Genomic DNA, 24,770 nt, shown 5'->3' on the forward strand with positions numbered 1-24,770 from the left:
AAAAGGTATATAGATTGGTAGGTTTTGAGTGATTTGATTATACAACCTTAATCTAGCCAGATAGCTGTGTTTCAGTATCAATTTATAAGTCACTACATGTTTAAAACCGCCTTTTCATTAAGGTATAAGGACTTGTTGGATATGCATTATATTGAACAGTAACAAATGACATAAGACAAATAATATCAGAGCAGTGTAACCACTTTTATGTACATGGACTTGAATAAACCAGCATTAGTTCCATTTGATTGTTAATATATAATAAATATTCTCCGACATATTATGTACCAGATCATGGACCAATAGACTTTTATAAATCCAGCATTTATGAGATTGTTTTTCATGAGGAGGAATCTTCAAGAAAGGCTTTTAAGCTGAGGAGGGGGAGGAAGGAGGGGAGAGAGAGGAGGGAGATTGGGAGGGGGAGGCAGAGGAGGAATCAGGAGAAACTGAGCGTCTTCTGGTGGGACTGCTGCTTGGGGAGCCACGGGGTGAGGAGTAGGGTGAGAGGGCCTGGAGCATCCGGCCACTGCGCTCCTGAATCGCATGCTAGACATGGACAGAGACAGGAAGTTTAATATTTTTAACTGTGAATATATTTCTATTTAAAAAAGCATCAGCGCCAATTGAAAACAAACTTAATTGAAAGTGAATATTGATGTAAAAGTGAACATGCCCAGGCTCCATCAGGTCCGAAAAGCTCCAGGAAGTTGCTGATAAATTCTCTCGACTTCTCTTCCCACTTGTGGATGAGGTCATGGCTCTTCTCTTCCACCCTGTAGACAAAGTGCTTTGGACTTTTCCTCCACCGTGCGGACCGTCTCTTTCATCTTGTCCACCTGTTCCTGGAGTCGGTATTTCTTTTCCTGTCAGCGAAACACAAAGCGAGTGACTGTCGGTACATTTATGATAAGGGGCGGTGGTGGTGGCGAAGTCCATAGGGCGTTGGCCTGGGAACTGGAAGGTCACCAGTTCAAGTCCCCGAAAGACCTAGTGCCACCGTGGTGTCCCTGAGCAAGACACTGGTTACCTACACTGCTCCCCGGGCGCCGTACATAATGGCAGCCCACTGCTCCTAACACTAGGATGGGTCAAATGCAGAGACCGCATTTCGTTGTCCTAGTACTTGTACTCTGTGCAATGACAATAAAGTTGAATCTTCATCTTCATAACCGAAAGCTTTAATGTTCAGTTTTGTAACTTGAAATAAATACAATTTAACTTACATTAATGAATCCAACATTGAGTTCCCGGGCTGTGTAGCCTCTTTGCAGGTTGCGTCGAACATAAATGTCGTAGTCTTTGACGATACGAGTGATCAGATCAGATGTGGAGATTCCTTCTGTCCTCTGAGTGGCCACGAACATCCCTGACATTAAAACATGAATGAATGTAAGTCATTAAAATGATAACAGAACTCAAATCATATATATTATAAGCTATATGGTTACCTGCTTCCTTAATGTGTTTATAAACATCCTCTGATCCAGCAGAAGTGTAAGGAAGATCATCATGGGCCACAAAGTCAATCTGTGAGTGTAACATTAAAGCGTTCAGACTGATTTAGCACCAGATATCTGTTGGTGTTGTCACTGTATGACATAGTGAGAAGCTGTGTGTCCAGTGACTGCGTAACCTTTGACCTTATGTCTTTGGAGGAACTCTGTGTTAAGCGTCCAGGGAGCGTCCCGCACCACCTCGTCTACGTAGCGGCAGTGTGTCAGGGCGTCGTAGCGTTCATCCTCTGTCATCACCGTGTAGCCCTTTAACTTGTGGGTGAGTTCATCACTGCAGACTAAGGACACAAAGGAACTCAGTAGGCTTTAACCAGGTAGTCAGGATTTATCAGGAATGATGAACCGTAACATTTCGTCCAATTAATAAAAGACTGTGGTCCTTCAAATGACATTTTTATCATTATTGTAATCAAGGTTTTGGAGGGTTACTTTGAAATTGTATGCTATACCGATTACACACACTACATACTCAACAATAACATGTATGTAAGACGATTTAAAAAAGCAGAAATCAAATCTGAGCTGATAGAAAATGCTCGGGTTTAGTTTAATATATAGAGTTAAGCTCACCCACACAACTTTATAAAGATATAGGTTCACCAACTGAATTAAAATGATCTCAAATGAACCAAAGAAAGTGAAAACCATAAAGCAGATTCAGGCAGTAGGCGTATAGATTCACACTTAAAGTATATAGAAGTGTATAGTTTACAGAGAAGAAATAAAATCAGATTATTTTACAACAAACACAATCGGCAGTTTTTTAGTGTTTACCAACATTGTAATCTTGCTATTAAATCCCAATTGTTTTAATGGTAACAGTAACCTCGTTAGTTTATTTAACTATGGGAATACAGTCACCTTTCGTTGTAATCCTGATTAGGTAATCCTGTTACATGTAATCCGTTTCTCCAAGCCTGATTATAATCCATGTCCAGTTATTAAATGCCCATTCATTTACACACTGTTTAAATGTCCCCTGCATCAAAGGGAGTGAGACTCATACTTTACCTCCTACTATCAGGTATGTGTTTGGAAACACATTTTTGGCCTGCATCAGAGCTCGAGCATGCCCCGAATGGAAAAGATCAAAAATCCCATCAGCGTAGACTCGCACAGGACGATTAGCTACAAGATGATACATATGAAAACATGTCTTTTAATACCAAAACATCCTTCATAGACCATCAATTCCTCTTTCTATATTATTCAAAGAGATTGCCTGAAGTAGACTAGGCTGATGCCAATATCTGATCAACCGTTAGACGTTGGCGTGACACATTCCTGGGGAGAGAGATCATGATAATACCAACCCTACAATCAGCCAAATAACTAGCAGTAAAGAAATAAATACTGTAACTATTTACAACTGATATCAGCTGATACCATCATGATTATCTGGGCCCTATTCTGCTCCTTTTCAGGTTTCATGTTTTTATTTTGTCCCCTACTGTGACATGTCTCCATGCTTCAATGTTCAAAGGGCTCTTTATTTTTCTCATACTGCCTGTGCTGCAACCAGAGCCCAGTCTGCTCTGATTGGTTAGCTGGCCGGCTCTGTTGGGATTGGAAAACAGCCTAGTAATGTCCCATCCCTTAGCCTATCACGTACAATGTGTTTGAGCGATAGCCAATAGAAGCATGAGTGGTTCACAGTGATGTCACTATGTTTCGGAAGTAAACAAAGGAGTCCAATGGAGGGGTTTCCGGAGGGAACTCTGGGATTTTTGCTTTTGCAGACCATTTACATGCACACAAACATATAACACACTAAAGGAAAGGAAGAACCCCAGAAGCAGAATCCGAATAATTATCCTACGTGTCTCTTATCTACGAGCTGGTTGACACAATCTGGAGACGTTCTTAGTTTCAAGACATCATTTACAAATGGGAGCAAACAGTAAAGAGAAGTTAGACCTGGTGTCCCCCTCCGTGCTTGGGTGATGGTCAGCTTATCATGGGGGATCTCTGAATCACAACCTGTGGATTTGGCATAAGCAGCTGGCTGCCGCTGAGACTGAAAACAGGGAGAGCAGAGGGAAGAACATGTTTGGACTTTGATGGAGCTTTCAATTTCCAATTCAGATTATTTGTTTTCTCAACCACTAATCCTGACAAGAAGAGAACAAACTGAAAAACATGAAGTTTTATACACAATTGCGTCTCTGGAACTCATTACCACCCCAACTCAGAAACATGGATTCATTCCCCCATTTCAAAACACAGCTCAAAACACATCAGTTCAAAACTGCTTATTCCACTTGATATCAATTCCTCTGTCAATTCCAATTTGTCTATTGTTTTTATTTTTTACTTGCATTGTTGATTCCTTTTATTGTCTTTGTATCATGTGTACGGTGTCCTTGAGTGCAGAGAAAGGCGCCTTCAAATAAAATGTATTATTATTATTATTATTATTTTGCAATCATGCCACACGGTATTTGTAAAGTATCCTGTTCACCTGCACCTATTTTGAGCGTGGGAACCTGGTGTTATAAAACATGAAGGTGCAGGAAGACAAAATACAGCAACTGTGCTAAGACAGAACTTAGAATATAACAGTTTGATTAATCTACATAAAACATTAGTATTTACATTTGAAAGTAGCTCCCCCTGGATCTGGTAAGAAAAAATGAGTACTACAAAGAAACATTTGTTATCAACACCAGATAGCTTTGATAATTATCTTCAAAACAGTAATTCTGTCAGTAACGAGCATCTCCATATGTCATGGACTTTGGGTTGTGTGTAGTATCTTTATCTGATGTGTTGTAAGATCTACTTTGACCTCTGCTTCCACTCAAATGTCTGGTGATTCTGTGCTGTGTTAATCTATACGGCTGTAATGTTCACCCTCTTGGCTTTATCTTGAAATGATCTTTGTGAAGACAATTTATTTTAGCCCTCCATGCTTCTTATAAATGTTGATTCTCAGTCCATATAGCAATGAAACCTACAGGTTTTAAGAAGTAAACAAACATGCAGGTTTCCACAAAAGAGGCACACATTTGAGATGTAATGTGTGACTTTTGTACTTAAATTATATTATATGTGGCTCACAATTCTGTCACAGGCCACATATACAGCATCAAGATCATTTAAACGAATAATAATGCACTTTTTTAAGGAAAAGGAGGACTTAAAACTGCTTTCATCATATCAGACAAGTGTTTACTTAATATCACTTGAGAACAATCACGTCGCTGCTCTATGACCAAACATAATCACTCCACTCTATTTTCAGTTTACTCTGCTCTTCCTGTCACAAGTCAAACAGACATATGGGAAACATTTACTACTGTAATATTGACAAAGCCTTTGATTTAACAACACAAAACAAATATAACTAGAACATTTAACTGTATGTATCTCGCATTTCCAGTGTCCACTCTAAGTAATACCTTAAAACCGTAAGACAATTAGGATCCTAAGAATTCCCTTATTGTTATCTAAAGTGTGGGAATAACCATTAAATGACAGAACAGGTCTTACCCCGCGAGGGCCTGCTCTCTGGTTCTTTGGGGCCTGGTGTTGCTGGCCAGTGTTGCCCCGGCCTCGTCTCCTCCCTGCCATCCTGGACGTTCTGCTTCGGATCTTCTCACAACACCCCCTTGCCGCTCTCAGCTGGCCTACCAACTGTACACAGGGGGATAGTCTAAGCAGTCGTGTGCTTTTAACTCAGTATACATCCCATCGGCCTGCCTGACCCTGATGACGGGAAACTGTAGTGAGCAAAGTTCAAGCCACTCCGATAAAACCATTCACAAAGGCAGACTGCACCCACTCATCAATGCTACTGAGGACTCTCTCTAACTGCATGTACTCACAGGAAAGATCGTTGCAACAGGATGATGTATGCAATGCTAAGTTATAAATATACTCTCACATTTCGTACCCGACTGTGACGTGTAGAGATCAGAGGCTGCTAATATTGTCACATGTTGTGTAGCAGGATGAAACCTACTATAAAAGTGAGTATGAGCCCAGAGCTTCTACACTGGCAGCCTTTGGAACCAAACACAGAGGGAAAATGTGTTCTCGCATTTCACAAAGTTGTTACAAGTGGCCCAGAGTGGAAACACAGCTGGGTGTTATATCATTTCTGCTGTGAGTGCAGCCATTCCTACTAGTCATAGACAGAGGTGGAAGAAGTACTCCCTTACTTGAGTAAAAGTGGAAATACTATGGTCTTAAAATACTCCATTAGAAGTACGAATCCTGAATGCAAAATGTTACTTAAGTACAGAATAATCATCAGCTAAATGTACTTAAATTATCAAAAGTAAAAGTACTCAATACGCACAATTACTCCTCTCACAATATTAAATATTAACATACTATATTTGCTTTCAAAATGTAGTAGAGTAGAAGTTAGAAGTAGCATAAAATGGACATACTCAAGTGAAGTACAAGTGTGCCAAACTAAAACTGAAGTATGGTACTTGAGTAAATGTTTTTTGTTTCTTTCCACCACTGGTCATAAAACAATTATACATGTTATAAATAAAAATATTAGATCAAGATTGTGTCAACTTCCACAGAAACTGGAATCCAGGGAACAAGTGACACTACATTTTGTCCGATTCATTTGTTTACAATATTTAAAATAATCCAAGTATTATAAAACATACTTTATGATACTGTATGTTTGGCATTGGTAGAAGGGTAAAAGCTTATAAAGACATCTTCTACAGACTTACGGCAGGTTAAACCTGAATTAATAGGATGGAACATAACTTTGGCAGGTTAAACTGGCACCTTACACTGTGAACAGTATCCCAAAGATCGTAGGCCTTCAGTGTATTGTGGGAAAATCCTGAGGTTAAATTATGAAGTAGGATTTGTTGTGCAACTTCTCGCAAATGTCAGTGCGGTTTGGTTTCGACTCATAAAACATGACTGGATGTTCATTTAGGGGATAACAGCTTGTTGGGAATAACCACAAGTTTCTCTTTCCCTTTACTTGTTTTGTATTTGAATGATACTGGAGACTCAAAGATTCAAATTCAAATCAAAATCAAAGCAGTGATACAAAACACAGTATCAGAACCGGTTGGCGCTCTCAGGAACCAGGAGTGACTGTAAAGGAATGTTTCACCTCTGAGCACAATGACCTGAGGCAAGGGGTGTGGCTATCATCGTGAGAGAGGGCGGGAGTATTGCTGTTCCACCTCTCACTTCCTGGAGTGAACACTGCCCAAATATGTGGCTCAAACAGAGAATAACTTGTAATGTTTGACACACTGGACCAGGAAATATTATACTACGGCCAAGGTAAGACTGATAAGAACGACATGTTCTTTTTTCAATGTCTGTTTTAAATTTGTTGAATTGAAGGAAGACACTTAACACTCAGTACACATGAGGTGTCAATTGAGGCAGAAGAGTTTAGTCACAGACAGATTTGTGCATGTTTCAGTTTTGCTGTCAAACTCAGTGGCATTGGTTGAGATTGATCATAGTGGGTGGGGCTAGAAACAGATAATCAGCCTGCAAATGAACTTAATTACGCAAAAATGGTCTTTAAGACGTTTTTCCTACAAATCCACAACATTAGAAAGAAAGTAGATAAGCACAAATACCTCTTGTCTTCGCTTCAGTCCAGCTGGATTTGCCTCTAGAGCAAAACTACAGCATGTGGAGGAAAACACCAAGTTTAAGAGAAACATCAGAAGGCTCTTCTTGTGTGTGTGCTGTGTGTGTGTGTGTGTGTGTGTGTGTGTGTGTGTGTGTGTGTGTGTGTGTGTGTGTGTGTGTGTGTGTGTGTGTGTGTGTGTGTGTGTGTGTGTGTGTGTGTGTGTGTGTGTGTGTGTGTGTGTGTGTGTGTGTGTGTGTGTGTGTGTGTGTCCATGTGATTTGCTGGTGATTATATTGTGGGTCAAATAATGCCTGACTGGTGTGTTTTCATGTGATGGTCTGACCCTGATGACTACAGTCTACACAATATCTGCTGGTGTGAAGCATGTTCCTGTGGCACTATCTGCTCACGCTGCTCCTACTGATAGCTGTTCGAATATGCCAAGGTAAGCCAATAAGCAAACACTGTAACTGTATCAAATGCACACACACACATGCAGGGTCATTTTTGTATTTGAGTTGAAGCAAAGTAAACATTTGAGGAACTGAAGGAAAACCAACACATGCATTTTGGTCTACACACATAGGGGAGTGTCAGCTGGTGTATGCAGCCATGCATCACGGCGATCTGTGTGTGTAGAGAAACCACATCTACTGTGTAACGTTTACTGAGACGGACTGATGATGTTTACCAAACACAAAGTTACTTTTACATCTTAGTTGAAGTCAATATACTGTCAGTGATCCAGCAGCAAGCAAGATATCAACTCAATCTAAACGTCAGTGCCAGTTCACATAATCAAGGGTGAAGTCTGTTTGTAGACATGTTGTTTTGTGCCTTAATTCTTGTTTAGCTCAATAGTTATCATGTAGTTTGTGTAGATTAATGGGGAAATACCCACCATAGTCTTTTTCAGTTGGGATGTTATAAAATGGTCGAGCGCTTTGCTTTTATTTTTGTTAAATGGATCCACAATCCCTGGCAAAGTGTATTAGCAGTATAGTTTCACTCATACATCTCAGCATTGCCAAATGGTTTGCTTTCCCAGTCTAACTTGTTGACGTGAATGACGTGTGGCTGGTGGGCGAAGCTGTGTTAAAAAACAACCTAATGAAGCATTATACTCCCACACTGAGTGAGGTAGCAGGCTGTGTGTCTGATGATGCCTGCAACTTTGGGTGATCCGTTTTCTAAATATAAGAAGATTTCTTAGAAATGACCATGCCTCGTTTTTTCCCTTTCGTCATCCTCGCCTACATAAATAATCATTCCTGTGCTCTGTCTTTTTTATCCTTCGCTATCACTCCCAGCTGAGAGATGTGAAGAATTTACAGATCTGGATTTCAGTCACGCTTTCATCGGAACCAACCTCAAAATCAGGTTGTTGCTGTACACCAGGGAAAATGTCACCTGTGGTACACTCGTGTCCCACACCGACCTCTCCTCACATCCCCAGTTCAACTTGTCCAGAACAACCACCTTCATCATTCACGGGTACCGGCCCACAGGATCTCCACCGGTGTGGTTTAAGAATTTCACAGAGTTGCTGCTTGCCAAGGAAGACATGAACGTCATAGTGGTGGACTGGAACTACGGAGCTGCTAATGTCAATTATTTTAAGGCAGTGGAGAACACACACCTGGCAGCCAACAACCTCACTGCTTTTATTCAAATTATGGAGGTATGAGATGCATCCGACATAATCTGTGGCCATCTCTGCTGTGTTGTGAGTAACAAAACTAATGGTGGATCTTTTTCAGGAACACGGGGCCTCTCTGAGCTCCATCTACTTGATCGGAGTCAGCCTTGGTGCTCATATCTCAGGCTTCATAGGTGCTAACCTGAATGGGTCTATTGGAAGAATTACAGGTAAGAGATTACAGATTCAAGTTTCAAACACCCCTATGATATAAGTGAGGGATGGAGTGTGATCTGGGTGTTGACATTTATTTTTCAAGTTGAATGTTAAAACTCATATTGCCTCCATCAGTTTGTTATGCGGCCAAGGTATGTATCTAGTAACATTTGAGCACCTGTCTTCTGCTGGAGCACAGATGTCCAGGTCAGTACTGCTTTAAAGGAGAAGGGGGTGTGCAAAAACTGGCCTGACTGGACATCTGGAGTTCAGGCATATGAAAACAGAAACAGGACGTGGTGGTATGGACATACTGCTGTGTTACAATTAAAGATGTCTGGAAAAGAGAAACACTGTTGGATGTGATGGGTCAGCATTTGTTAGAAAGATTCAACACAGCTGAGGCAGTAGTGAAGATTTAGATAAAAGCTGTTAAACCAAGACATCTAAATCATTACTAAGCTGTTTTCTAGCCCCAGTCAGCTGATCTTGGTTTGAGAATAAACTTGACGCTCTACTGTCTGCAGCTCTGGATCCAGCCGGGCCTCAGTTCACCGGCAATCCTCCAGAGGGCCGACTGGACCCCACTGACGCACAGTTTGTGGATGTCCTTCACACAGACATAGACGGTCAGTTAAACTGAAATACTATATATTATATTCACTCTATTGTTTGTCATGCAAGTTATTCATTTCCTTGTCACATCGTCTACAGCCCTGGGCTTCAGGGAACCTCTGGGTCACATTGACTTCTACGCTAACGGGGGAACAGATCAACCCGGCTGCCCAAAGACCATCTTCTCTGGTAAGGGCTTAAAAAAAACACAACTATATAAGAGTGAAATAATGTTGATTTAACATCACCCATAGTTACAATTCTGACTTTCTGTACAGGATCATCCTATTTTAAATGCGACCACCAGAGATCAGTGAAACTCTTCCTTAATTCTTTGGATCGGACGTGTACCAGCCGGGCCTTCCCCTGCTCCTCCTACAAAGACTTTCTGGATGGAAAATGCTTGAACTGTGAGCGCTTTGGTGCCGCAGGATGTCCCGTCTTTGGTTGGTGCTTTAATTATCTCTAAATAATAAAGTAATTGGATGCTGTTTGATCTGAGCTGACGCAGCGGTTTCACTCAAATGCAGGTTATGATGTCACACAGTGGAGAGACGTCCTGCTGAGTCTGGGCCAAACAAAAACCTACTTCAGCACAAATAAAGTCTGTCCGTACTGCAGTAAGTAACAAATCACTCACAATCACAATCGTAATAGAGAAAGAAACATATAGCAGGACCCAAAAACCTCAATGTGGCAATTTAATAAAGTAACTTCCATATTGACATGTATTAGGAATGTCCAGTCTTCTAACTATTTGTCTGCGAACTTGATTATTTGTGAATCTATCCTTTATGCACTACAAGATAAGTGTTCACACGGTCATCCATCTTTTCTTCACGCTGGAAATGCAGCAGCATATTTCCATCAGTTCAGAGAATATTCCTTTTTGCCTGATTATCTACCATAACGTTTATTCTGTATGTGAGTTTTTCCATAATTAGAATTTCACCGTTAATGATCCGCCATTCTCTGTAAGCCAGTTCTTCTTGACTTCAACAATGTGCTTGTACATGCTGAGGATAATTTGATTGAGGTTCAACACATATGCTTGTGCTTTATAGAAATCACAATCTCAAATTCAAAATCAGTTTCGAATTTACTCTGACCATATGGCATTATTGATTAGAGTAGACAATCTAAGAGGATGTATCATTGAATGTCGAAATACTGAACTGATTCATTTTTAACACAAACTTGAATCTCCTAGTGACAAGCTACAGGTTGGAGGTGATGATATGGAACCAGGACTCCCGCTGGGGATACATCACTGCCAAACTCCACGGTAACGGTAAAGAAGCTGTGGCAACCATTGACCAGTAAGTCCTAACTTCATGCATCTTAACTTCTGCAACAAATATTCCCTAAACATCTCAGGAATAGTAACCTCTCTAATTTTTGTTCACATATTAGCAGAGCCACCCAGTTCAAGAAGTTCACGGAGACCAAGTTGTTTGCCCAGTTTGACAAAGACCTTCAGTCGGTGCAGAAAATGTCTCTTAAATTCTCCAATGGGAACGTGTTGAAGCCCAAATATAAGCTGCGGGTTCTCCGAATCCGTCTCACTCACCTGGAACGCAAGAGAGGTATGCAACATGCATACTAACTGTTACCAATGTGTAACGTATCTATTTGACATTGAATTTGAAACGTTTTCACCTCACAGGCCTCTCTGTCGATATGATGTTCTTCTCGAGGTAAACAAAGAGTTCACCTTCAGGCCAATTCCCTGTGAAGACTCCAACTTCTGAGACATCATGTAAAAAAATATCAATCTATGCTCATCCGGGAAGAGATTCAGTCGACTCATCAGTCTCTGAAGGATTGTACAGGGGAATGGAAGGGGACGGCATAGATACAAGTACTCACCTGGCTGTGATGTGATCCTTTGGTATTGTAACCTGATTTGTGATTTAATGTTTATGTGTTTTTTTTTAAGAAACAATTTAAATTGATCTGAAAATGATAGTTTTATATAAACCATGGAACTTTGTGAACACAACAAAGTAGTTTTAAAGAATCATTTTAATTTGTTCTTGTCTGCTATTGGTTCCCAGGGTGGTTCTTTAGATCACATCAGTTATTACCTTCATTTTTAGTAAGACAGAGAGACAGACCAATATTATTACTCTGCACAATAACACATTTCTAAGTCACTAAGTGTGAACAATAATTGTCATAAAACAAAACCATGGTTTCGTGATTTTCTTACTGTAAAAAGCCAAAGTTCCAGATTATATCTTATTTTTATGAATGACTTCACTTGTAACTATATATTTATTTGTGTTTAGATTCACTTTTAATAAAATGTCCAGTAAACATTGGGCCACATGTTTAATGAATTAACAAACACACAACACTAATCAATGAAAACAGCTTGCTCAATTAACTTCAGTCAAAAGCTATTTATTTTTTAATTATATGCACTAATATATAACAGAAGCTTTGTGTGTGTCTCCATCACATTGTATAAGTTATATTTAATGTACTACTGGCACTTGAACACTGATGATCTCCAACATTTCCTGGCCAATAAGAGACACATTTTTCAACCTGAACGCACTCTAGTCAATAGTCATCAATGAGTCCCTTTAAAGAACGAAATAAAACAGACTGGTTGTATGCCAGGGCCGTGCACTTCTCATTTCCAGAGTGATGATAACAAATCACTTCCAGTGTGCTCCAACTGTGAACTTTAGGCATTGACTCAGTAAAAACATTAAGTCCTTCAGGCCAGTTCAACGAAAAAGTTCAATAAAATTACCACCCGAGAGAAGTAGATAAAAAAAAAGAGCAAAGAGTTTATCAAACTTAGAAAAATATCATTTATCAGAGTTGCGTACAACGTGACCTTTATGACTCGTCTTTGATGATGGAAGTTCTCCGCTCATTTAGACATGTGCTTCTTCATACGTTGCATCTCCATCTGAAACAAGAGAAAACAAAATCAATCCATGACACATTCATGCAGCTTCATTGTGTACTACATCTATACATTTTTTTGCTGCTGCACCTGCAAAGTCAAGCGAATCCTCTTCTCCTCATCGAGCTCGCTCATCAGCAGTTTAATTTCCTTGCTGGAACACAAGATATTGTCCGATTAGAGCAGCACAAAACAAACACAGGCAGTGAGGCAGGGATGCAAGTGGTGGTCTCAACCCGCCCGGGAGAAACTGGGCAGGTAAATAAAAGATCCGGTAATGTTTAGAAAAGCTTTACTTGTGCTGGCTCTTCATCAGCTCAAACTGGTTTCTCAGCTCTCTCAGGTCGCTCTGCACTTGTTCCAGGCTCGGTGGACTTCTGCTCGTCTGGGGGTCGGAGTTACGCCCCGTCGGATAAAGAACAGCAGAGAGAGCCTTTGGTAAGAGGGAGGTCAAGGACTGGGTAGAGACACTTTTGGGTGCTGCTGCTGCCTGGAGAGAATAACCCATCATCATTCACTTGCTACACGAAAGAAATCTGTCATATAAATAAAGTGCCTATGTTTTCTTTTACACTTACAGGCCCATTTTGGCTCATTTCCTGAGAGTTTTCTTGAAGTGATAAAGAATCCATTCCTGCGCTCTGCTTTAGTTGTTCTTCCTCTTCCATCATGAGTGCTACCTGTAAGTTAATAGTTTGAGTAAAAACATAAAGGACATTTCAAGAGTAGTTCACACAATGTCAGTGTGAACAAAAAGTTATATTAAGTTCAATCCAAGTACATTTCAAAATATATATAGCACTAATTCATTACAAGGAGTACATCTAATTTTGTGATGTCATTATGTAACAGAAGTAAACAAAGTGTGTGTGGGAGAGAAACTTCCTCTGGAGGGAACTTTAGCCTTTGCAGACCATTTCCATGCACAAAAACCTACATAGCACACTACAAGAAAGAAAAACAGGGCCTCTTTAAGATATCTTTCCCTGCGGTGCGTGACTGATAGTGTGTGAGGCAGCTCAGAAAAGTTAAATTTATCCCAAGGACAGATGGGACAAAGACACAGCAGACAACACACTTTCAAACAGTAAGCCAAGTTATGCTAACTGTATAAAACAACAACAATATGATTCAAATTGTTTACTTCCTAGAGTCTGAGCTCTGACTGTAAGCTGATATCTGCAGCAGTAGCTACCTGCTCATTCAGCCTCTCTGCCATCGACACCACAGAGTCAAACTCTTCAGTGTCTTTGAGAGAAACGGAAAATAAATGTTAGAGTGTAATATGGAGAATGTATGTTCAATCTTTGTCATTCAAAGCCCGCATTAACACTCAAGCATGGTAGTGTTTCAAAGCATGTCGCAACAGATGGTTGTAACAATAGGAGTTGCAAGTCTTACCAGGAATGAGGGCAGAGCTATAGTTGCCCATCGTGACAGAGAGGAATACAAGTGCAAGAGTCTTTAAGTCTACATCTACAAATGACAGATTGGAGCAAGTCAGTGGAGAAAACAATCACAGAAACTCAATGCAGTCTCATGTCATGCTAAGAAATTGAAATTCAATAGAAGAATAGTCATTCCATTTGTTAAAATGTAATCAATTCATAAAAGAAACTTCAGTTTAATCATTACTGAGGTTTTATCTCAGTAAGGGAAACTAAATATGGGTGGTACACTGGTGGCAGCTGTCTCTCTCATGCCACAGCAGGGAGCAACACATGCTGGAAGCAACGTACAGAGAGGAGCACAGTGACAGGTTATACTGTACATTTATTAGTTAAAGTAAACAAATTACCAGATTACTGTTACAGCCAAGGATCTGGGGCACGCACTCACCTTGTTTGGCCGGCGACAGTGTTGAGATACAGCAGCATCTGTGGTAACGCGACACTGTCCATTGTAACCCAGTGCTGTGCACAGTCTGTTGTGATGAGGAGGGCTGCTGTCAGACGGCTAAGTTTAGCTGCACTTTGCTCATAAATATCACCAGGGCAGAGCGAAGGGCGAGGGGTGTGTGTAAAGGGACAAACTGGTGCGCAGTTATACAATGTGCACTGTTTACACTGGGCAGGAGGACTGTTTGTGTTGATTGAGCGCCACAGGAAGTGTTGTTATTTCCAAACAATGCTCAAGCAGACACCACTGATTTTACACATCTTCTGTTTGCTTATCACGAGGAGTGTCAGTCTGTGAAAACAGTTGTAAGCTATGTGAGGCTCTGGAGTTTTAGAAGGCAAAGGGAGCTAATGATATAAACAATTGCATTGCGGGACATTTTTGACCCATCATTTTGGAGCTTGACCCACAAAGAGGATTAAAGTCAGCTTATTTCAGTCCGCTAACTATACTGAAGTGACTTTATATTAATTATACTTTACACCAATAACCATTCAAACCGTGTAAACACAGACTCTCAAAATCAGTCCTCTTAAGTGATAAAAAAAATGGACTTTTATGAACTCTCCTATTACCAATTTCCCTGATAAAATAGAGGTTAAGAAACCTATAGATAAGTTTATAGATTATTAAAAGCAGCATTGATGACAGGAAGTGTCTTTGTCCGAAAATACAATGAACTACTGTCTTGTGGTGGTATGCCTCCACCAACTGTCAAGTTACATCAATGTCTGTCCAAAATGTCCTCACTTTGTCATTTAATCCCCTTTAGATTAAGTTGCCATCATTAGCAAGTTAATTCTTGTTATGGTGAAAGAACATCATATGCGAGGTCACAGTGACCTTGGCCTTCGACCACCAAAATGTAATCAGTTGATCCTTTGCATTTGGGCAACATTTTAAGCAACTCCGCTGTTGATGACATATAGGAGTCACGAGAAGAAGATGCACAGACAACCTGACAAACATATGGGAGGCATTCAAAAAGCAACCCTAAATAGAGATTGGTAAATTTGACTTTATTTCAAATGTCAAACATTTAGCTGAACATGTGGTTAAACAAGCTTTACATGTAGTAGCTAAATGTCACTTGGTGGGCTGCGGTTCCTTAATCCAAACACTCGTGATTATTTAAACAGGACATTTCAGTGGAGGTGGCATTATCAAGTAAACATTTTTGGGACTTCATAAACTTAAAATCAAATGCTGCAGCTGGTAAACAAAAACAAAAAACTATTCCAATAAACTGATAACTGCCACGATCACAAGCAGCGACTCTCAAATAATTATACACGTCTAGAAAAAGCAGGACTGTTTAATATAATGGCATATGTTACAAACACCCTAGAGTACCTTAAAGATGCAACTGAAACCCTTACAAACCAGAGATCATCTGTAGGTAACATCTTTCACAATATACAGGCAGGTTGGGATTGTAGTGGGGAAGGTTTGTGCGGCCCAACCAGCGGAGAAGACCTCCAGATGTTTCACCTTTTCATGACTGAAGACTTGGGGACCTGTGCTGAGATCAAAAACAGAAAAGAAAAGTTAATATCATATCTCTTGTTCTCGATAATGTGATACGACACTAAATATTGTCTTGGATTTTGAATATCCCAAGTGTCTTTTTTGTAATGAAAGGCAGCATTACAGATTTAACCTGACTTGTAGCTTCTCAATTCTTTGCCATGACCAAATAAGGGCCTTCCTTCCTGCGCCAGTCAGACTTAAAAGAGCACCACGGCCCCTGGTAGACCATCACACAAATCAAACTAACACACACCACTGTTGTGCAAGAACGCGTCTGTAAATATAAATAGACCTGAAATACAAACGCCGGTGTGCAATGTTTACTTACGTGCGTTTAAACATGTCTGACTTTACTATTTATATACAATCTGTTTTGGTTTCGAAACACTGCTTCTTTATCTTTTTTACCATAGCGTACTTGTTTGTGTTTTGCTCGTTTATATTTTTCTAAATAACGTGGGCTTGCCTTTCTGTTTCAGTCTACTCTGTTTTTCCTTTAATCTGCACAGTATCTTTGCAATCGTAAGGCTGTAATTTTCCTGCTGCGGGACAGAAAGAGTTTCTGATTGTGATTATAAAAAAGGAAAGCCTTAATCAATAAATTCACATTCCTGATGAATATTTATACATATTCTTATTGTGTGAATACTTAAAGAAAACATTGATGTTCAGGCTTACATTAGGGTCTCAATACAGAGAGGTATTTGGTCCAAAACATTGTGAATGTCTTCATATTGACCTGCCTTGTTCTAGGCCATGTTTAGTCAATTATAGCGCGTTTTTTCCCCAATAAATCAGGAATTCTTTACAGCAAGAAATGAAAACACAGCTGGTGGATACAAAGAACTTAACAAAAACAAGTCTACTTTGGCGGGAAGATTGACAGGTTTACACCGCGCAGCCGCCCCAGAGCCTCACGCGTAATGAAAACTCACCAAAGGTCGTCACCAGCGCTGTTGGCTGGGCCCCCTGTTGTATGGCGCTCGCTGCCGCATGGTGCGGTATTTAGACATGATGCTGTAACTTTTTCTGAACACTGGCCTCTGATTTGGGAAGGGACGAGTCACTAAGCTCTCCTTAAAAAAAAACACAAGACATTCCAACGTTAGTTATGAGGGTGAAACAGAGGAGTCGATGATGGCATTAACGTTTCGTAGGAGACTCTAGTGGTGACTGAAGTGGGTGTACGTACCATGAGCGGTCTTCTAAAATTTCCAGACATATCAGGGCCCGCCCTCCCTCGACCGCCAGTGAACCGTGGTCTCTATGAAACACATTTAAAAGGCTGAGTTAATACAGTACGTTAATAACCATTTTTATTTTAAACCACAACATTTTCCAACAGTCACAAAACTGCAATTCTTATATCTGCCAAAACAAAGCAGCTGTCATACTTCAGTGGATAATCACAACCAACAATTTTAACTGAAATTGCACAGCTTCAATCATTGATGCTAATACACGTCCTCCAAAATATATTCACCAATAACCGAGTGTTAATTTTTCTGCTTCCATAGGCTGAATAAAATTAGAGTACACGATAAAGCTTCAACCCTAGTCATTTTTGAGCTTGCAAAACACTTTAAAGATGAAACATCTCAAAGTTGTGGCACAGCACTCCATTTAATGTATTTATATTTGAGTGTGACCACATTTACTGCAAGTCGTTGACTCGCCTGCATGGGTCCTGGTCCGGGTCCTGGTCTCCTGAAGGGCCTCCCGGATCTGTGGCCGTCCTGCATCATATTAAATGGCCTGCAGAGTATAAAGTAACGTCAGACACAGGACCTCGTCTGCAAAGCTTTCGCATTTCCTGTTGAATTTAGGACCACGTTTGAACACAGAAATGGTCTGCAATGTACCTGAACGGTCTCTTATCCACAAAGCCTCGTCTTCGCTCTTCAGGTGATGATCTGGAATCATTCGACTTTGAAGCTCGGCTGTTCGGTGAGGTATCTTGATCTGGACTGCGCTCTAAAAAAAAAAAGAAAGATAAGATTAAACCGAGATACTAGTCGCTGAAGCTTTAGAGTTATACGAGAAAACAGGGGCCTAAATGTTCTGCTAATTTGGTGCTGACGCGAAAGCAAAGTAAAGATGGAGATTTATATGTAAAACCATTCAAGATACAAAAGAAAAGGTAACAAAAAGTACATTTAACATGCTAAATCTGCACTTGTTTTGACCCTACACACAATTAAATAATGTATAATTGATGTTACATTTCTTTTAGGTTGATCAGTATATTGAGCCTATTTTCAAAAGTAAAATAATCTACATTTGGTTGTTTGTGTTTGGTTCAGAAATAGAAAATGTTGGAAATTATATTAATCTGTTTTCCCCCCCCAACCCTACAAAGCTAAATTTGATATTAAATCAAAATGTATAATAGTTATCGTCCCTACAAATCATACACAAAAGACCAATTACCTTTCTTTGGGCTGCGATCCTTCGCTGGCGAGCCGTCCTTAGAGGAGGAGTCCCAGTGGGACAGAACAACAAGGTCACGTTTCTCTATGGGAGAAGATCTGTGGACAGATCGGTGGAGACTGTGTCAATGTGTCATCATGTGAGGCTTTTGGTAGTAAGTAATATTAAAAAATGTGGCCTGGAAATATTAGCATCACTTCATTCAAGTTATCAGACAAATGTCAAGTTTAAACTAAAATCACCCTGTCCATTCTCAGCAGTAATGCTTTTTAAACCACAAATGGACAGCACTGTTTTGCAGGCAGAAAAATGATCATACAGCCACTCATCACATGGGTACTTACAAAAACCATGGAATGTCCATGCTCCTTTATTTTTGTACCCTGAATCAATCTGAGCTCTCTTCGTCTACTCAGTGATCGTTAGAGCGGGCAAATCTTGGGAGACAACTTTTAGATATCGGTCTACATCACAATATCTTCTATCATCCCTCCCTCAGAAGCACGGCAGGACAATGCCTGGTTTACACAGTCGGACTGAACTTCTTTTTTGTCATCAGGTCTTTTCTAGTTCCTGTAGTTGTCTTGAACCATCGTCATCCAAAGGGTTTTAGTCTCGGGAGACATCTGTTTTTCTGAAATGACTGACTGACTACATCCGGACTGGTGATAACGTCAGCTTAGCAGCTTCTTCTTCTCCAGAGCTGGGCCGTGATTTTAAGAGATGATCCAGCATTTGTCTGCCCGGGGTGTCAAAGCAAAATGTCTTGCAGTGCCGACAAAGTGAGACTTCAATTCCTAATAAATCTTCAACTGTTTCAAGCAATCGGGACGTCGGGTGTGATTTAGAATAAGCCAAGCATTACATTAAGTGGACAATCTGTTTGTGCGGTGTAATACAGTCGAGATGCTTGCACGGTCTTCTTTATGTCAGTTTAAGTTGGGGAAATGACGAGAATTGATATTGAACATCTTTTGAATGAACAATATCTTCAGATGCTGGTTGGGATTAGTGGCTTTCTGGGCAGTGGACTTCGGCTGCAGTTGTCTTGTAAAGCAGCTTATGATTTCACCTCTGGTTATTCGTGAGGTCACCTGTCAGATTAGCGCAGGAGCTGAGCACAGCACATGCTGACCTGTGGGTCCAGATGCATATAAATTAAGATTATATCAAGCTGGTACCCAACTGGTCTTGCTTCCATCCTCAGGAAGGATCAAGCTGGCCACTCTTCATCATGTTTAATCAAACTCAAACTTAGGTCTGAATTGATTTTCCATTTCTCCCGTCGTTTCTAGAGCTTGATGTGGAGTCTTCTTTTGTCTTCTGCTTCTTTCCTGGCCTTTTGTAATGGTATACGAGGCCTGTTTCGCTGCAGGGTATGGCAGATATTAATAGGTGACAAAATAGTTGCTTTATGGTCGTTGGTTAGTCTTCTACGAAAGATGACGTAAACCTCCCTTAGGCATCAAGCTATTTCTTCAGCTATGACATGGCTAATGCTTCATGAATATCCGATGTGTCCTCATGACTGCAGAGAAGCTAAGAATCCCGTACTTCATCTGGACTGTCTGACGCGGTAATTTGGCTTCTCTTCGTTCCGATGACCTGTCAGGTGATGCAGAATCGCTTAGGATCCAAATTAGCCATTTGGGAATGAATCTACTTTGCACAGGTAGGTAGGCATCCTTAATATGGTAATTGCCTTCATCGATAAAAAGAAGATTGTTTAGTCTTCACTTCATTCTGGGTAATTTCATGTGCATAAAAACGGTCAGGTGTGTAAATGTTTGCACAAGTGTGATCTAATCAGTAAAAATGATGCACTTTTACATTTAGCTTTACTGGTTGCTAGTTGTGCTCTTCAACAGAAATTCCTCTTCTTTTTTCTGGCATTTGCCGTCACGTATCTAATCAGCCACCCATCATCGAATTCCTTCTTGCGATTGTAACAACTTTGAGCAGCTCGTTTGTGGAACTCGCATCACCAAAAATGCCACTTGACTTGTTACTTGGCTTTCTTCAGTTTAAGATATTGCTGGGATTAGTCACCATTGGACATCAAACTCATCCGATACCTCGCTTTCCCTGCGGTCCACGATTGGCCGACATATTGCCAAATATTCAGCACAGCAAATTCAGTTTAGTCGATGTTAAGTGCAGTCCTTTCCATGTCCTTATTTTCCATACACTGGTATACCGTTGTAGCTTCAGGGTCAATGCGTTTCTTGTGTAATAAGGATCAGGGGTCTCCACAACATGCTGAAGATGAATCCTTCAACAGCTGAGATCAACAACTCTTTCCCACACTCCTCATCATGGCCATTAAACATTTGCCAGGGTTTTAACAGGTTGGCTTTATCGATACGGTGCGTAACTGAGCACTTTCTCTTCAGCCCACTTCATAGGAAGATATTGAAACACAGGCAGCACGCTGACATGGAGGCATTTGAAAACCTTTGCCGTTTTTTCCTCAACTGAATCAGTGTTGCACATTTAGCTCATCCTCTCCTTTTTCCTCAGCGGCACCCACTTCACATAGAGACATTCTTTCTTGACCTCTTAATCATCATCAAGCCCCTGCGAACAGTGCTAGAAGGAATATACCGTACCTGTGTGTGTTCAAGGGCCGGCGAGACTCCACCTGTTCTTTGTCTGTATCAGAGTCTCTTGAAGACTTGCTGCTATTGCTTTCTTCTCTGGGGGGTGTCTGTTGTGGTTTTCCCCTCCTTTGTTCCAGCGTTTTCAGGGGAACTGCATTGGACTGGAAACGCTTTTTTCTGATAGCAAGAACGGAGTTGAAGTTTTCCTGTGAGGAAGAGTCGCCTAGGCGAGGCCTGGGTTTCACAGATGGGGGGATTCTGAGCCTCATGAGAGACTCTGCTTTCACTTGTCTGCTCTTAACTAGGAAACTTCTATCCCTAAGAGACAGAGGTCTACCACCAAAGGGCCTGGGAATACTGAGCAGCTGAGGCCTCTCTCTCCTTTGGTGTTTGGGATGGCCTTGTTCCAGTGCAGGGTCTGGGGAGGGCATGCTGATGTCTCCTATCCTCCTCTTGCGGGGTCCAACCACTTGCCTCTCCTGAGGGTTCCTGTGGTAGGAGGATGACGGTGATGGACCTCCTTTCCATGAAGGGGATCTGAAAGGGGGCGGATGAGGGGCCTCCTGTGCCCTCTCTCTACTGTGGGATCTGCTGCCCTGCCTCTCCACCGGACCGCGCTGCCGCCTGGAGTCTTGCTCAGATGACCACCTGCACATCCATCAAACAATAGAGAAATCGTTACAATGATAGATCCATTGCCATGTTAAGTTGGAGGTGGATCTTTTAACTTCTATCTTAATGCAGCCCCCTCGTTATGCCATGATAGAATGAAACAGGTAGGAGAAGTACATTTTCAAAGAGCATTTACAGACTCCTCTCAATCGCAGGTGAAAACCAATTAACACCCAGCTGCCAATTAACAGACCCCTGTAATAATTATGACTTGGGCCAGAGCAGCGGTAATCATTACGACCCCAGTGACTGTGAGGACTGGGCTGGCTTCAAGCCTCCTCTTTAATAATTTTACCCAGCTGGGGCTGCTGCTGCTTCACTCCTGTACCTCTCTGGACATGAGCCTCTCCCATGCATCTCTCTGGGGTTCCTCTGTGACCCAGAGGGCCCGTGCTCTCCATTGTGTGGATGAGAGAAAGCTCCTGGCTCGTTCCAGCGCTTCATGCCATGACCGGGGTGCTCGTGTGGCCTTTCTCTGGGATTGAAATTCCCACGCGGTTCTCGACTCCGCTGCTCCTGATGCTGAAAACCTGCCTGCCTTCTGTGGCCCCTGAATGATCCCTGATGGGCCGGCGCCGAGCCAGGCCTCCTGTCAGCTGGGTGATTGCGAAAATGTCTCGGGGAGGGTGACCTGTGACCTGAGGGGTGGCCGTGAAAAGGTGGGCCCCTTTGACTGGGGGATCCCTGTGAAGGACTGCGAGAGGACGTCTGATGCTGGACATGAGGGGAGCGGTTTGGCCTAGATGGAGATGGCCTTCTCTGGCCGTGATGTTGATCCATTTTGGGAGGGTATGACTGAAAGGAATCCTGATTCTGGGACCTCCAGTTGTTGAAACGTGGCTCCCTTTGCTCTCCCATCAGGGGGACTCTTCTGACAACGGGGGGTCGTCCTCTACCTCTGGAATCTTTCCAGTGAAAAGGGGCCTTAGGCTGGTAGCCCTGGACATCTCTCCGACTTTTGGAGTTAGGGTTGTAATTCCCTTCACTTGGTCCAATGCCATGACCATCTCCGTATGGTCTGCTAGGATACAAGAAAAGACAAGACATGTGTAAAGACAAACAAATAATACCTACAAAATAAAATTATTAAGTATCCAGCTTAAATCTCTAAAAATTAAAATGACAAAATATTTAACAATCACTGATTTAACAGCAGAGTATCTTCATGCACCTTGACATAATCAAAAAGGGCTTACCTTGGCTTCAGACGCGGTGGTCCAAAATGTGGTCGAACCATATTTGCAGGTGAGTAAATAATCTATAGACAAAAAAGGAACAGTATTGAGTTTTGACAGCCTTAAAAGGAAAAACGCAGCAATCTTTGACCAGAATACAAAGCTGAAAGAAGAACCTTGCACCCAGTCAGCTGAACATGTGGTAGATAGTCAGCTGAACATGTGGTAGATAGTCAGCTGAACATGTGGTAGATCATTTCAAATAACTTGTATTTACTGTCTTTCTATGTCCTCCCCTCTTTACTTTACTCATGTTATAGACAAGCTATTCATCTAACAGAGGCTGCAGTCAAAGGTATCTCAAAGAATGATGTGTACTTGTGAAAAGGATATTCACACAATGTAAATGTGACCTTAATCCGATGGTATGTAAAGAGCCCATATCTATTTGAATATTAAAATGATGTTGGAGAATGTGTCACAATAAAATGTACTGTGCAAAAAGTGTCATTTTGTTAAGGGTACATATGAAATACTGTAATGTTTAGATTTAAACATTAATAGTATTCAAATTGCATGCATTGCAAGTCTATCAAATGCAAACAATGTTAAAGCAATGGTCCAACGTGCTTTTTTTTTAACAGTTAGGGTTTAACATAACGAAAGTCAACACACAGAAATATGTAAAACATTAATCAGAGATAAACGGTCAGCCACTTAACCTAATCAATACCATCACTGATAAACCACAGCGGTAATCTTCAAAGAGACAATGTTTCATGCAAAAGGTACATTTTCTGTCACATCAATGTAATTGTTCTAAATCTACCCCACAATTTACAACATAATTCAAATGACCTCCACCTTTCCCAGCTGCCATGATCACATTAAAGCAACTAATTATAATCGAAACGTAACACATATTATTCTGAAAACTGCCAAATTAGTGATTTTACTTTAAGTATATGCTGGTGCTAATACCTTTCTACTTTTACTTGATTAACATCTGCTATGCAGGACTTTTACCTGCAACAGAGTATTCCTACAACGTGGCATTTCTACTCTTTACTTAAGTACAATATCTGAGTACTTGTCCACCTTATTACTCCTTACGTATCAGACGCAAAATCAAATTGTAAACTACTAACGGGCCACTCGTTTGAAACGTGCACCGGTAGTAGTTCATATTCCACACAATAACGGGGAAAAACTGTTAAAACAAAAGACTGCTTGTTGAAAGAAGCTTCAGGTTTGGGAGGGGGGGTGTTTGTATGGTCGCCGTGTGTTCAGTTTCGACCCTTAAATCTTGGTGAGTGCTTTGGGAACGTCGAGTTTCCATTTTTGGCATTAGCGTTTGGTCGAGAAAAAACACGGCCCAGTCAATTTGTTATTTTTGTGGATATTTAAAAAAAAACCTTCGCTGTAGCCGTTAGCTAAGGACTACCGTTGGGAAGTAACGTTTCTTAAATGTTTCAGTCTGCTTTATATCAAGAAACAAAACGAGCTGTAGGTCGAGTTAACGCGTACAGCCGTATCGTGTTGCTAAACCAGTTAGCTTAGCCTGGGTGTTTTGCTAGTCCGTCCCCCCGCTGGACGAAGCTCTCCGAAAGAGCAATTCACATTGCGAGTCATTTCCACATTTAAGCGTAGACATAACGATTCACCAAACGTTACCTTTAACTGCCAATGCGAGCAAGGAAGAAGTTTAGCAGGTTACTCACCAAAAACAGACCGTGGATTAGATGAACGATCCGTGCGTCTGCGACACAGTTGAGTTGCTGTTCTTGGTCGCTCCGCCCTTCATTCAATGTGTGTGTGCTCTAATCCGAAACGTCACCTACTGACACGGAGTGTGTACTGCCTTAATCCCTGTATCTACGGACCATTTATTTTCCTTCTTGAACCAGTAAACGGAAGTGCCGGAGAGGCTTTTTTCGTTTTTGCTTTTTACCTTGCTTGGTAAAACAATCACTTGT

The 24,770-nt window shown here is 41.2% G+C and overlaps 4 protein-coding genes across 11 annotated transcripts; 1 reads left to right on the forward strand and 3 right to left on the reverse strand.

Moving 5' to 3' along the window:
* Positions 1 to 195: 195 nt before the first annotated feature.
* LOC134871621 (choline-phosphate cytidylyltransferase B-like) lies at positions 196 to 5,363 on the reverse strand. The gene is given in 9 exon segments (XM_063894409.1): positions 196 to 549; positions 677 to 793; positions 795 to 866; positions 1,227 to 1,369; positions 1,452 to 1,530; positions 1,644 to 1,795; positions 2,529 to 2,645; positions 3,435 to 3,534; positions 5,010 to 5,363. Coding segments are annotated over 9 exon segments (1,041 nt in total). The 5' UTR covers positions 5,091 to 5,363; the 3' UTR covers positions 196 to 369.
* A 1,280-nt stretch (positions 5,364 to 6,643) lies between these two features.
* Positions 6,644 to 11,192, forward strand: LOC134871718 (lipase member H-like). Of its 2 annotated transcripts, none has more exons than XM_063894550.1 (10): positions 6,644 to 6,791; positions 7,453 to 7,540; positions 8,406 to 8,776; positions 8,856 to 8,964; positions 9,478 to 9,579; positions 9,665 to 9,754; positions 9,844 to 10,011; positions 10,096 to 10,185; positions 10,776 to 10,884; positions 10,982 to 11,192. In XM_063894550.1, exons 2-10 carry the CDS (start codon positions 7,480 to 7,482, stop codon positions 11,169 to 11,171), a joined length of 1,290 nt encoding a protein of 429 aa, XP_063750620.1. In that variant the 5' UTR covers positions 6,644 to 6,791; positions 7,453 to 7,479; the 3' UTR covers positions 11,172 to 11,192. The 2 variants fall into 2 exon arrangements, with proteins under 2 accessions (XP_063750620.1, XP_063750619.1); XM_063894549.1 differs by having other exon boundaries at positions 6,649 to 6,791; positions 10,979 to 11,186.
* A 690-nt stretch (positions 11,193 to 11,882) lies between these two features.
* On the reverse strand, positions 11,883 to 14,738 carry si:dkey-71d15.2 (SH3 domain-containing kinase-binding protein 1). Of its 5 annotated transcripts, none has more exons than XM_063894555.1 (7): positions 14,328 to 14,738; positions 13,890 to 13,964; positions 13,684 to 13,736; positions 13,067 to 13,168; positions 12,785 to 12,873; positions 12,579 to 12,642; positions 11,883 to 12,491 (listed from the first exon to the last, which is right to left on the reverse strand). In XM_063894555.1, the coding sequence occupies exons 2-7, from the start codon at positions 13,918 to 13,920 to the stop codon at positions 12,453 to 12,455; spliced, it is 378 nt and encodes a 125-aa protein (XP_063750625.1). In that variant the 5' UTR covers positions 13,921 to 13,964; positions 14,328 to 14,738; the 3' UTR covers positions 11,883 to 12,452. The 5 variants fall into 5 exon arrangements, with proteins under 5 accessions (XP_063750625.1, XP_063750621.1, XP_063750622.1 ...); XM_063894551.1 differs by having other exon boundaries at positions 12,785 to 12,978; positions 14,328 to 14,448; XM_063894552.1 differs by lacking the exon at positions 13,890 to 13,964 and having other exon boundaries at positions 12,785 to 12,978; positions 14,328 to 14,511.
* A 647-nt stretch (positions 14,739 to 15,385) lies between these two features.
* si:ch211-114c12.2 (uncharacterized protein LOC336578 homolog) lies at positions 15,386 to 24,645 on the reverse strand. Of its 3 annotated transcripts, none has more exons than XM_063894548.1 (10): positions 24,516 to 24,645; positions 22,816 to 22,877; positions 21,948 to 22,637; positions 20,957 to 21,595; positions 18,348 to 18,445; positions 17,780 to 17,891; positions 17,594 to 17,672; positions 17,110 to 17,181; positions 16,853 to 16,993; positions 15,386 to 15,909 (listed from the first exon to the last, which is right to left on the reverse strand). In XM_063894548.1, exons 2-9 carry the CDS (start codon positions 22,854 to 22,856, stop codon positions 16,862 to 16,864), a joined length of 1,863 nt encoding a protein of 620 aa, XP_063750618.1. In that variant the 5' UTR covers positions 22,857 to 22,877; positions 24,516 to 24,645; the 3' UTR covers positions 15,386 to 15,909; positions 16,853 to 16,861. The 3 variants fall into 3 exon arrangements, with proteins under 3 accessions (XP_063750618.1, XP_063750617.1, XP_063750616.1); XM_063894547.1 differs by having other exon boundaries at positions 15,386 to 15,904; positions 21,948 to 22,640; XM_063894546.1 differs by having other exon boundaries at positions 21,948 to 22,640.
* Between the last annotated feature and the right edge of the window lie 125 nt (positions 24,646 to 24,770).

The sequence above is a fragment of the Eleginops maclovinus genome, chromosome 11 (assembly GCF_036324505.1).
Source record: "Eleginops maclovinus isolate JMC-PN-2008 ecotype Puerto Natales chromosome 11, JC_Emac_rtc_rv5, whole genome shotgun sequence".
Lineage (NCBI taxonomy): Eukaryota > Metazoa > Chordata > Actinopteri > Perciformes > Eleginopidae > Eleginops > Eleginops maclovinus.

What these genes read in the sequence shown, in the direction of transcription:
- si:ch211-114c12.2 (XM_063894547.1), bottom strand. Translation starts at nt 22,856, where the DNA reads ATGGTTCGACCACATTTTGGACCACCGCGTCTGAAGCCAAG. An exon ending in CCACCGCGTCTGAAGCCAAG is followed by an intron (nt 22,641 to 22,815) that starts GTAAGCCCTTTT and finishes CTTGTATCCTAG; the next exon opens with CAGACCATACGGAGATGGTC. An exon ending in CGGCCCTTGAACACACACAG is followed by an intron (nt 18,446 to 20,956) that starts GTACGGTATATT and finishes ATCTGTCCACAG; the next exon opens with ATCTTCTCCCATAGAGAAAC.
- si:dkey-71d15.2 (XM_063894551.1), bottom strand. Translation starts at nt 13,920, where the DNA reads ATGGGCAACTATAGCTCTGCCCTCATTCCTG. An exon ending in AAATGAGCCAAAATGGGCCT is followed by an intron (nt 12,979 to 13,066) that starts GTAAGTGTAAAA and finishes TATTCTCTCCAG; the next exon opens with GCAGCAGCAGCACCCAAAAG. An exon ending in GGATTCGCTTGACTTTGCAG is followed by an intron (nt 12,492 to 12,578) that starts GTGCAGCAGCAA and finishes CTCTTGTTTCAG; the next exon opens with ATGGAGATGCAACGTATGAA.
- LOC134871718 (XM_063894549.1), top strand. Translation starts at nt 7,480, where the DNA reads ATGTTCCTGTGGCACTATCTGCTCACGCTGCTCCTACTGATAGCTGTT. An exon ending in GTCTATTGGAAGAATTACAG is followed by an intron (nt 8,965 to 9,477) that starts GTAAGAGATTAC and finishes TACTGTCTGCAG; the next exon opens with CTCTGGATCCAGCCGGGCCT. An exon ending in TAAAGTCTGTCCGTACTGCA is followed by an intron (nt 10,186 to 10,775) that starts GTAAGTAACAAA and finishes TGAATCTCCTAG; the next exon opens with TGACAAGCTACAGGTTGGAG.